We start from the raw sequence: 13,165 nt of genomic DNA, 5'->3' as shown, positions 1-13,165 counted from the left end.
AGCAAAAAATTTAAAAATTTTTATGTAAATGAAATTATTTAAAACTGAAATACAAAAGTAATTTAATAATAATAAAGTAATGACCAACACACAGTTTTCAATAAAATTACATTATGTACATAACGATCTGTAAGCACCAAATATATAAAGAGCGACGTTGGCATGTATGCGGATTCTTTCTTGAAATGATAAATAATTTATTTTTAAGGCTAACTTGATTGCCTCGCTGACTTAAACAAACAACTATACAGGTAGTTCTTAAAATAATTAACACAACGTTTTAAATCTCAATATTGTTCTTAAGATTAGATAGCTGGCTGGCGATAAGTGTCGAAACAGTAGCAGGTAGCACTTTAGTTCTTTCAATAGCAATGTAACAGGGGGAAAAAATGTGTTCTCTTATTTTTTTTATTTTGCTCGCTCCTTTTAAGTGTTTAAGTGCGATGAAAAAACAAAAACAATTTTGAACGTGATTTAGTAGATAATTTTACTTACATTCGAATGAGTTCTACATTGAAAGATGGTAAGATAAGATGAAAACAAAATTGGATGTCACTCCTTGGGCGTTCGAGTTGAACTCCTTTAGGTATTTTTCGTCATGAAGTACTTTTAAAGTCTTTGTTTGTAGTCGGTACCAAAATACCCATAATATCTGCCTTCAAATTGTTATGTTTATGTTCGTCATTGGTTTTAACCCAACGTGAATTTTGGATTGAGAGGCGTTTCTGCCTCTGCGAACATAGGTATATACATACACACATATTATATATATTATACAATCAGGACAACTGGCAGTCCTCTTGCTCTCTTTTAGACACGTTCATCTACAAAAAGTATGCGTTGATGATAGTGCGTTGTTTATTCATAACCTGTGATTGGGACATACCTTTTTGAAGTCGACTATGGAAACGCAGAATTGTCACTGGTGAGTTTTTAAAATGGAAATCAGATGCCTTGGAGTGAGAAATAGCCCTTCAAAAGAATGCCACCGCCCACACAGGTAGCTACACCAAGGAGATTTTGACTGCTGGATTTAAAAAAAAAATATATGTATATATTATTGTGGGCAAAAAGTAAGGTGAATTTATTTGTCAAAGTTCGCGGGATTAAAATTTCGCTCTAGTTATTTTTTTCATGAGTTGGCAGCACTGTTAATAACATCTGGGCCACCTTTCATGTGAATGTCATTATCAGTAATATATTTGCCATAGATGGTCTGGTGGAATTTTTTTATTATGTAATGGCAAAGTAGGTCATATTTTTGCGATTTCGGACGTCTAAGTCTCCGTGAAGCTCGGATTCATCCAAAAGTGCGACAAAAGAGATTGGCAATGTAGTTGTGTTAGTCCGTGCCCGGGCTTGCTATAGACATCAACCAACCGTTGATAAGCCCTAACGTTTTGGTCCATACTGCAATATTCTTATTGTACATTGCTAAAGCATTAGGAATATTAAAATCAGCTCGGGCATGTTCATCTCTAAAGTATCTTACAGCTTAGCCGACTGGCTCTTTCCCAAATAAAGCTGATGTGACGGAAAAAACTGCCTTGTATATACATTTGGTGACTGTTAAATTATATTTACGTTCCATTTATAAGTACTTAAATTTAACCTTATGCCGAATTGTTCCTTATACCCCAATTCTTTTAATCCAAGCAAAACAGATTTTGAAGTAAAGAGGTTATCAAAAAAGAACCGGATTTATAAAATTCATCCCACAAATGAATGGCAATGAACGACAAAGAAATAATTTTTGCGACATAAGGTAAATTCGCGAGCGTGTCATATAAATATAATATATGTAAGTATATAATGGCCGCTTACACCCCTTTTAGGAGTTTGGTCGAGCTGCTCCTCCTATTTGTGGCATGCGTATTGATGTTGTTCCACAAATGAAGGGAGCTACAGTGTTAAGTCGACTCCGAAAGGCAGATATTTTTTATGAGGACCTCCTTCATTTTTTCTTTTCATGTGGATAGCTCTGTTCTCTCTACGGGCATTTATTTTTCTTAGTATTAAAGAATACAAAACACACGTTTTGCATGCACAAATGTCATTACTAATAATAATAATGAATAATACTTACCGACTACGTGATCCCATTTGTAAAACCTCTTTTTTATGTATTTGAAATTGGCTTCGTGTTCAACACCCTATTGCTTTTTTACACTGAACAAAATAAACAAAATTTGCTCTGCGCTCATTCTTTGCTACATCCACACTATTTTTATTTCTACTTTTGAAACATTTAAAATTTCAGGGTATATACAACGTATCTGGGGACAGAATTAGGAATTAAAAGCCGAATTAAAAAATAATTACTAATATAAAAGTTTATTTCAATAACTATGTAATATCATACAAGGGGCAACAAAGACAAGTGCGTTTTTTTTTAATATTTTCCCTAAATCTTGACTGTTACATCGGATATACTCTTGGAATCTGGCCTCCGTACTCCGTGCCACTCCCTAGAGAGGTGATGTCGGGATGCCGTTAACCTCGCAACGATAAATTCTTTCAGTGCTGAGATAGTCGCTGGGTTTCAAGAATGATCGAAACGAGATTGCGCCCATCAGAGAGTGCGTGACGTCACATTTACCGAGTTGAGCAGTGCATTTGCTTTTCGCAATAAACAAAATGCGAAATTTTTTAAGTTTCGTGTTTTCTTCTTTTTTTTAATTCAAAGCTGCCGAAATTGTAAGTTAAAACTGTATTATTAAACAAAAGAAGGTTAAAAAAGGTCACTCTGAGAAGATTTTAGTGCTAATGAAAATTTGTTGATTCTTATAAAATTTCATATTTTGAGAGTGTCAATTTAATTTTCCTTTTTGTTCCTTTTAAGGTTATGCAAGTATATTAAATCTTCTTCACTCAACTCTTCTTAAGATTGAACACCTTTTACACATTTTAAAAAGCGTTTGAACTTACTGAATGCGAATTAAAAACATAGAGGTGTAATCGTTTCTTTCGGTCATCAATCCTTAGGGGGTCATAGGGCATTAAAAGGTGTATTCATAGTGGAATAATAAGCAAAAAATACCAGAAAATACTAAAGAAACCATAATGACCTTTTTACAAAAAGAGTACCTTATCTAGTTACATAACCTCAAATATAGCAAAAAAGTCGTTCCCTTAACAAAAGAGTTTCGCTTAACAAAAAAAAACTTTTATTTAAAAAAGCGCACATTTCAAAAATAATTTTTCACGCATACAAAGTATTTAAGTAATTCAATAAAAATTTGGTTTTTTATTTTCTTTAAATGGGAATTTTTGTGCGTTTTTATATCCAAAGCTAGGCAACACTGCAGTAGCGAGAGAGAGATTTGACTGCTGAAAGCAGACGAACACCAACAACAACTGCAATCGCGGGCAACGCTGCCAGATGTTAAACAAAAGTAAAGCTAAATAAAAAAAGAATTAGATAAATTTTAATTTTTATTAAAATAACTTAAAAACAATGTTGAATAATGTGAATTACAGATAAATGAACTATTTGCATTTGTTGGTTTTTGGCTTTGGTTTATTAAACAATAAAAAATTTTAACTGATAACGCGGATGTGTGTAAAAGTGTGTATGCAAAAATATCAATGGAAATATTGTGTCGATGCAACCAAACAAACACACACAAACCGATGTATTGTGTGAATATGTAACCAAAGGAAAGCAGTTGTTTTCTACGAGCACAAGTGTTGCTCAATTTTGTGTACCCTACGGGCAACGGAAAGGGGCTACTATACGTTGGTGAGTGTGAGCACCATCAGTAATACTTCATACGGCAACGAAGCAATACAGTGTAAATTCTTTTCGTATATCACCAACACTACCTGAGTTTTTTTTGTAAATAAACTGCTGCTATGACCCCGGTTACGCCACCTTCAAAATTGCTGGCAGCCGAATAATGGTCTGATGGTAGCCACATCTCCGAACTCTTTTTACTTTGGAGCGAAGTCTGAGACCCTTATTCAATATTTCAGGCACAATAGTTTTTGGGTAGCCGCTCTCTTGCCAATGGATTGACTCGAAATATCGTGTAAACTTATAGTGTCGACATGTAGTTCCAGCAGAACGGCGCTACGTGCCACACAGCAAACGCCATTTCATTCCATTTCAACATCTACCCGCCCTTATTGAAAAACCCTTTAGTACATTCTTCTCCCGCTCTTTTTTTACTTTAATCTGCATGTTCTTTTTTTCTGTCATCCTTAGTATTTTAAGAAAAGAATGGGAACAATCGTCTTTGTTACATAAAAATCAAAATTTGTCCAAATTTTTCCAAAAAAAGGGCTTTTAAATCTTTAATTAGATACTTTCGGAACCACGCTCTGAAAAGTTTGTAGTAAAATTAGCGGATATGCGCGGTCAACGACTTGTATCTTATTATTTCCATTTTCCATCTTTTCCATTTAATAACAAAAATGACGGCTATTCATAACAAATGTGAAATAACAAAACGTTTGATCACCCATGGCAATTTAATTTCAATAAGTAGTGCGAGAAGGTATTGGGTGTCGCATCTACCTATAATTAAATCATGGTACTAAAGTAGTTTGAGTAATCAGAGAGTAGGAAAAATATTTTGAAATGCTTACTATTTTTATACGGATTGCTTAAGATGTTGAAAGAAATGTTGAAAGTCTACATATGACCTGCTTCAAAATCGTTTTCAACTTTCGTTTACACATTTCTTTCCTCGTTGAAATCGATAAGCTAAAAGGAACAAAAATTTGCTTCGGCGAAATTTGAAAGTTCCCGAGGCACCACAAATTATGAATTGAATTAGAATTATTGGTTTTTATATTATTACCTATTACACTATACAACATTTTTGAAGTCATCGAATGTGCACTCCGTTTCGACTTCAGTTTCTGAGAGTACTTGTCACAACTAACAAAATTGCACTTGGGTTTTTTTGTATTAGCTCGGATTCCAATTTTATAGTGTTTTGAATATATTTTATCTAAAACTTTATTTTTAGCACTTTCTTGAATGAAAATGTAATTTTTATCACTTCTATATCGCTTAAACCGATTGCAATTTTATTTTCCTTTCTTCAACATAAATGTAGGTAGAGACTACAAAAAAATCTGTTAAAAAAACTACATCAAATGCCTTAAAAATGAAAAAGTAAAGAGAAGTTAATGTCTATATAATAGTCTAAGCAATCAAAATTTTCTTTTTTCTTTTAAATATTGTAAAAATGATTTGTATCAACAAAAATTAGTGTATTTAAACAGTGTTAATGTGTTTGAGTCTTTTACCCAGATTACGGGCTTGGAAAACTGCAACTTTGCTCTTCGTCCATGTAACCAATGTAAAAGATTGCTATAGCAAACATTACATACTGTATTTGGCGTAAAATCTTCACCACTTGTATCAAATTCAATTCAGGCCAACTTAAATTCTTGAGAAAACAAATTTTTTCGTTCTTTTCCTTCAATTTTAGGCACTATATGACCACACACATAACATAATTCATTTATTTTCGGGCACTTGTTATTTTCCATTTTCACAATAGAATTTCTTAATAATACTAAGTACTAATACAAGTGCACTAAGTACAGAAAAAAGATGTTAAAAAAAAAGACGAAAAAAATATCTTAGTCGATGAGTTGCAAATTTTTTCTCTCCTTTCACTAGAGCAGTAAACAAACCGTTCCGAAAAGCTCTCTTCGTACATGATGAACACTGCACGTACTGTACTTTATGTAGCAACTACTTATAATAACGAACTCAACTGCTTGGTAACAAAAGCACGGGAAACATTAATGACAAAAGGTTCGAAAATTGTTAATTTCTCGATATTTGTTCAATTTTAAAGCATTAGATACAGCTTCAGCAAACAACTTGTTCGACACTTTGCCTCCTCAAAGAGAAAACATTGTGATGGTGTCAATTTTTGATTTTCCAAAAATAGTTTGAATCAAATCCTTCTTATCTAAAAATGATGTGTACGAAGTTTTAAGCAAATTTGTGTGTGTGTTTGTGTGTGACACTTTTTACTAAACCAAATATTTAGAAAACGATTTCAATGAAATTTTGTCAGAGTTATTGCCCTCAAAAAAATCTAGAAACGAAAACAGGAATTTTAAGAAATACTAAATCAACAAATTGTCTCAAAAATAATTTTTGTCTTAAAAATAAGTTTTCTATAAATTCTTTATTTATTCTAAAAGAAATTTTAATTAGTAAGTCAAAAAATTAAATTCCTTGAATAGAAACGAATCGATTGACTTATATAAAGTGTATATTTTACCAAGAACTGATAGAGTAAACTACAATTTTTTATTATTTTTGACATTTAAAATTTGATTCTCAAATAATTATCCACTAGTATTTCTTTTATTTTTTACGCACATTTATGCTGAAGACAAGAAAATAACTTCCAATCATTTTACGATATATAGATGTGAGAAGAATTACGTTTTCTTTAAAAGAAAGACTGCTCAAAATCAAGTTTCAGAGGAAATATTCATGATGCAATAAAATTAGAATCCGAGCTAATCTAGAAAAACCCAAATGAGATTTTGCTAGTTTCGATAAGTACTTTCAGAAACTGAAGTCAAAATGGAGTGCACATTTTATGTGTTGCACTGTGTTATTATTATTTTTATTATATCTTTGTTGCTGAATTAATAGCCTAGAGGGCGTTAATTGAGATTAACAACTTAATTTGGAATTATCTCGGGAATTGAGTGCAACAATGCGGATTGACAACTACACTTAATTCTCATCATTTAACCGGATTAGGGAAATTATCGTTGGTAACATTGCCGAAAAATGACAGTTAATATCTATTGTGAATGAAAAAAATGAAACTTTGGAAGAGAAGAGCAAGAAGACGTTCGAAATTACATTAATTGTTTTATATTTCGGAGCAGTTTGAGAAATTGCAAGTTAAGATTTTTTTCCTAAATGATTATTTCTTAGTATCAGGGCAACTAATATCCATATTTGTTGCCTGCGGTCCATCTTTTACTGAGAAAACTGTCGGATAAATAAATCAGCTGTTCACTAATCCGCGTAATAACCACATTTCACACTACCATTCTAATCAGAATTAACTGCGCATATAATCCCGATTAACGCCGCCGTCTGTCTAGGCTATAAATGGATTTACTTTTCTTTTTTATTTCCATATTTCCTTTATTTGAGAAAAAGTTTCAAGTAGGAAAAGCAATATATAGTACAGTTTATTTAGACAAATTGTATGCCAACAAATGTATTTACTGTACAGTGCGTTTCATAACTATAGCACAGGAACTTATTGACAAGTTCATGTGTGTGTTTTTTTAACTTTATTACTTATTTTATGAAAATACGTATAGTTAATCTCTGCAATAATCATATAACGCAAAGTTCCAAAATTTGTACAAAATTTGTGAAAATACAGCAACCTTTCATCAGAATTTCAAACTTCCTAGTAGCCCATTTAATTTTAATATAATAAATTGCAAGTTTCATGTGGTTCAGGATTCGAGTTTTGGCAATTTTTTCGCTGAGATGCTCTTACATTTTTTTATTTTGTTTCTTGTTCTCTCCTCTCGGGAGTATAGGGCTTCGAAGAGACTTGTCTTGCGTTGGTTTCGTTAATCTATTTGATTTCTGACAGGGTAAGTGATTAGCCTGCTGTTACCAGTCCAAAGTGGTGGAAATGCCCAGCTGACGTTGCTTAGGAACAACGCCTTCTTTACTGCTTGGAGCGACATCTGTGTTTCACATTTATCTGCAGAAGGATCGCACAGATTTTTGAGGACTTCGCTAAATTTGGTGTGTCTGCGCTATTACCGCGGTTGCCCGCTTCCTCTTGCTAGCGCCACTGATGCAATGTATAACTGTTTGTTTGTGCTTGTTTTAGCAGTCATAATGCAAATAATGCGTTGACTATTGTGCCGGAGTAAGGATGCAATGGATAAGGTTTTGGGTTTGAGGAATGAGATGTTTTTTATTTATTTCTGTTTGTTTTTAGAAAGAGGGAAAGTAGGTAAATTTGGAAAAGTGCGAGGATCGTGCTTTACGTGGGATTCGAACCCACAACCACTGGGATGGCAGACTAGTGCACTTACGCTAGACTACCGAGGCCACTCAATAATTTCTACAAATCAACGATTTTCGAACCACTTCACTTGCTCTTTAATGGGCTATAACTCTGCAGATTCGAATATTTTCTAAAAATTCTAATTACATAATTCCAAGTTTTGATGAGTATTTCTTGATTTTGCTTTTCAAATGTGCACAAAGTATCAACTTTGTATGTATATGTTTTTTTTTTTGTATTTATATTTTTACATTAGATTGAACTATCGTTTCATAAACAAGTTATTAAACTTATTAGGAAAGAAAGAAGTTGTCAAAACTTGTCAGTAAGCCCTTGTGCAATACATTTTACGAAACTCAAACTGGCTGTGTGTGATTGATTTCGGGTGCAAGTAGTTTGCATGCGTGGCCTTCAAAACGCTCAAAAATCGATATGAGCGATAATCACAAATGCATTTTCTATTTAAATATGTACCCATATAAATAAATTCGATTCACTTTACGTCAATAATGAATAAACGTGCAAGCCTGGCAGCCAAGTAGGCAATTCACATTGTCGCCAAGCAACGCTTGTCCAAAGCGAAACGGAGACAGCCTAACAAATTGTTATGACCGACCTGCCACACGTCCTACCATGGAACCATCTCCAACAGTTGTTATTACGATTGAGAAAAAATACAGAAGGCGGCAATTATGTCATTTTGTGTCCAAGAAACTTTTAACGCGCAAGGTTTCACAAAGTTATTTACTAACTGCGTCACACAAAACCCAATTCAAATTAAAATGTAAAGTGGGCAGAGCCAAAGAAGCGTTAACAGTTATCAATCACAAAAGCCAATCACATACGACAAAGACGCCTGGATACACCGACGCCATTGAACAATTCACGCTGGGTAATTGCATCGATACAGTTGCTGTTGTGCCGCACAAGATTGTGCATCAACTCAAGTGAGTAAGGCAATAAATTCATTAAAGAGTTCGGCAAAATTCGAAAGCTTAAACCTATTCATTCATAAGTAAGTCTGTGAATAAATGGCAGAGGTTAATGGCATCGGGGAAAATAATGTCAAAATCGATGGACTAATGTATTGGGACCGCACTGTGAAATGCGTTGCATAGTTTTAGGAACAATATAAGGGCAGTGTCATGTATGTAGTTCTAGTGCAATAACTAACTAAATAATTCACTTTCCATTTGTTGTGCTTACATTACCATTTTCAAACGCCTTTTTGCTCCTACTGCTTATGAATACATATTGATACATATTGTGGGTAGATACATACATACATATATGTATATCAGCTATGTACGTGCACATGTGCATATGTGCATATGTGCATATGTAAATATTTCAATGTATTACTACTCGTTTTCGAAAGAAATACCGTTTAAGTGTTGGAAATTTTATTTAATTATGAATTCCATTCAAATCGATTTCTTTGGTAATTATTGCTGGTCGTAAAGTGATTGTTGTTGTTTAAAGTGTTCAAACTCCCATTGGCCTTGTAGTGATTGCAATTCAAACAGGACATTTGAAATTCAATTTCTCGAAAAAGCAACAGCTGTATACATATTTATGCAGTATTTAAATAGTGGCATGGAGAAATTTTATTTTCCGTTAAGAGTGTAGACATTTTATTTCAATAGTCGTAGTACGAGTAGGAGTACACCTACCATATAACCAAAAATGTTCGATGAGACCGCGCATATTGTTAAAGAATTTGTTTATTGCATTCTAAGCAGAGGTGGCTCAAAAATGGTTCCAACTCTATACTACCTACCGCCTAGTCCCCCGTGTCGCAGTATATTGTTGTTAGGTAAAATATTAGGCATCGATTTCGACTTAAAGACAGTGAATGTATTGGAGGGCGAGCAATTGAGTCCAGATTTTACGAGGATAAATCCCCAACATTGTATACCAACGCTTAATGACGAAGGCCTTGTGCTGTGGGAAAGGTAAGGAAAATTATTTATGTATGTAGACATTTTTGACGAATGATTAAAATTTTTGTAAATCTCGTTTTCAGTCGTGCTATTTTACAATATCTGGCCGCTGCTTATGGCAAAGACGATTCTCTGTACCCGAAAGATGTGCGTACACGCGCAATGGTCGATCAACGCCTTCAATTTGATTTGAGCACCCTGTATGCGCGCACGTTTGATTATTTTGTGAGTAAAAGATTTGCCTATGTTCATACATACATACTTTAGATCGTGGGATCGCTACCGAGAGCTAAGAAAGGAAGAGAGCGTATTATCCGAAAGAAGAAACGAGAGGCCGAAATACGTGAGTGCGAGGAATTTGAGATGCTGGCCAATTAGAATAACGCCGGAAAATTCTACCAGAAAGCTCGGCGACTTACAGAAGCTTTCTAGACCGGGGCGTTTTCCTGTAAGAACAAAGACGGCGATCTGGTGACTGTCATCCAGAGCATATTTAAAGTATGGAGCACTTCTCGAATCTATTAAATAGTGACAGCTGCGCATGTCATAGAGAATGTGAAGATTCTGATACCCCTATTGTTGACGATGGAACTGTCGTTCCGCTACCCGACCATGCCGAGGCAAGACTAGCGATAACGCGGCTAAAGAACAACAAAGCCGCGGGGGCCAACAGACTGGCGGTTGACCTATTTAAACATGGCGGCGAGGAGCTTAAGGTGCATGCATCAGCTTCTAGGCAAAATATGATCGGATGAAAGCATGCCTGCCGCTTGGAATTTAAGTGTGCTTCGCCCAATCCACAAGAAGGGTGATCCTGCAATCTGTGCCAATTATCGCGGGATTAGTCTTCTAAATATCGCCTAGAAGGTTCTAGCGAGCGTATTGTATGAAAGGCTGAAGCCCACCATTAACCAACTGATTGGTGTGGCTTTAGACGTCGAAAGTCCACAATCGACCAGATATTTACAATACGCCAAATCTTGGAAAAACACCATCTTATCGTCGACTCCAAAGCTGCATACGACAGTACAAAAAGGAGTTACCTAAATGCCGCGATGTCTGAATTTGGTATCCCCGCACAACTAACACGGCTTTGCAAGATGACGTTGCTCAACACCAGCAGCGCCGTCAGTATTGGGAAGGACCTCTCCAAGCCGTTTGATACCAAACGAGGTTTCAGACAGGGTGACTCGCTGTCGTGTGACTTCTTTAACCTGATGTTGGAGAGCATCGTGCGAGCGGCAGAACTTAGTCGCTCAGACACAATTTTTTATAGGAGCGTACAATTGTTGAAGTATGCCGATGATATTGACATCATCCTCCTTAACAACCGCACTTAGTTCTGTCTTCTCCAAACTGGATAAAGAGGCAAAGCGAATGGGTCTGGTGGTGAACGAGGACAACACGAAGTACCTTCTGTCGTCGCACTCGCATATCGTCACGTCACTTTTGACAGTTATTATATAATTTCGAGGTTGTAACAGACTTCGTTTATTTAGGAACCAGCATTAACACCTATAACAATGTCAGCCTGGAAATCCAACGTATAATCTCTCTTGCCAACAAGTGCTACTTTTGACTAAGTAGGCAACTGAGTAGTAAAGTCCTCTCTCAATGAACAAAACTAGCACTCTACAAGACTCTCATCATGCCCGTTCTAACGTATGGCGCAGAAGCTTAGACGATGACAACATCCGATGAAGCGACGCTTGGAGTGTTTGAAAGAAAGATTCTGCGCAAGATTTTTGGACTTTTGCTCGTTGGCAACGGCGATTATCGCAGGCGATGGAACGATGAGCTGTATGAGCTTTACGACAATATAAACATAACGCAGCGAATAAAGATCCAAGGGCTATGTTGGCTGGGTCGTGTCGTTCGAATGGATACAAACACTCCGGCTATGAAAGTATTCGATTTGGTACCAGCTGGCAGTAGCAGAGGAAGAGGAAGGCCTCCTCTGTGTTGGAAAGAACAGGTAGAGAAGAATTTGGCTTCACTCGGTGTGCCCAACTGGCGCCGGTTTGGCCGAGAAAGAAACGACTGGCGCGCTTTGTTAAATTCGGCCAAAATCGCGTAAACGGTTATCGCGTCAGTTAAGAAGAAGAGAAATAATTTTCGCATTCTGAATATACTTTACAATTTCTTGAGCACAACTTACTGAAATACATTTGATAGTTTCTGAAGTACAATTGACTAATCTGAAAGAACATAAAACACACTTAAAGTTTCTGAAGTACACTTGAAAAGGTGTATTGCCGAGTCTCACAGCTTGCATATCTTTATAAAGGCAATGCCGTATAAGAGCACCCAAAAGAATTCGAAAGCTGAGGCTTTGCAAACCGTATAAGCTCCCTTCAGCGCCTCCAATCGCCACATGGAGGGTGTAGATATTTACTTCATTGAAAGTTATTACTCAAGTGAGCAGCCATTAGCTGAACGCAGCATACTCCTCCGCCAACACTTTGATCCAACTTCGAGCCTATGTATGAATGTATGTACATATGTTACAAGTAGTGGGCCTATGAGACTTACTAGATGGAAGAACAGAAAATATTGTGTATCAAGAAACATTTTAATAAACTATAACATTTTTCTTTAAATAGCTCTTCGTGTTTTTTTTCTGTAAAACCTCTATGGCACTACATACAACTCCTTTTTGTTTTACTCATACAGTTTCCCACTATTTTCCATGGTTCACCATTGAACGCGAGCAAGAAAGCAAAATTATGTGAGGCATTCAATTGGTTCAATGAAATGTTGAGGGATCACGAATTTTCAGCAACGGATAACTTTACAATTGCCGATATCACCTTGTCGGTAACGGTATCACAATGCGAAGCTTTTGGATTCGATATAAGCGCATACGATCATGTTATGGTGTGGTTGCAACGGTGCAAGGACTACTTGCTACCTTACGAATATGAGGTAAAATTTATGAATATGAGGTCATATTAAGTACATATATCCAATTAAAGAGATCTTTATTTCATTCACCATATAGGAATTAAATGCCACCAAAGCAGTTATTTTGGCCGATATGTTTCGTGCAAAGTTAGGAAGCCAAAAAATTGTTTAAAAGATTAAAATTTTTGAGAATTTATATTGTTAAATATTTTTCTGTTAACCGTAATGCACTGAAATTGAAGTTTGTAGAGAAATAAAGCACTAATGTAGTAAAACAGCAAA

The 13,165-nt window shown here is 35.6% G+C and overlaps 1 protein-coding gene across 4 annotated transcripts in view; it reads left to right on the top strand.

Moving 5' to 3' along the window:
- The window catches only part of LOC129235715 (glutathione S-transferase D7), a 25,546-nt gene extending 12,381 nt beyond the window's left edge, over window positions 1–13,165 (top strand). The window contains exons 1-5 of one of the 4 annotated variants that reach the window (XM_054869710.1): window positions 8,585–8,983; window positions 9,779–9,991; window positions 10,063–10,204; window positions 12,653–12,904; window positions 12,981–13,165. In XM_054869710.1, the coding sequence (XP_054725685.1) occupies window positions 8,670–8,983; window positions 9,779–9,991; window positions 10,063–10,204; window positions 12,653–12,904; window positions 12,981–13,055 (996 nt within the window). In that variant the 5' untranslated portion in view covers window positions 8,585–8,669 and the 3' untranslated portion in view covers window positions 13,056–13,165. The other 3 variants (XM_054869713.1, XM_054869712.1, XM_054869711.1) reach the window with 3 other exon arrangements.

This window comes from Anastrepha obliqua, chromosome 1, assembly GCF_027943255.1.
Source record: "Anastrepha obliqua isolate idAnaObli1 chromosome 1, idAnaObli1_1.0, whole genome shotgun sequence".
In the NCBI taxonomy this organism is placed as follows: domain Eukaryota; kingdom Metazoa; phylum Arthropoda; class Insecta; order Diptera; family Tephritidae; genus Anastrepha; species Anastrepha obliqua.
The sequence above is the reverse complement of the archived record's forward strand: the minus strand, read 5'-3'. Positions and strand labels throughout refer to the sequence as shown.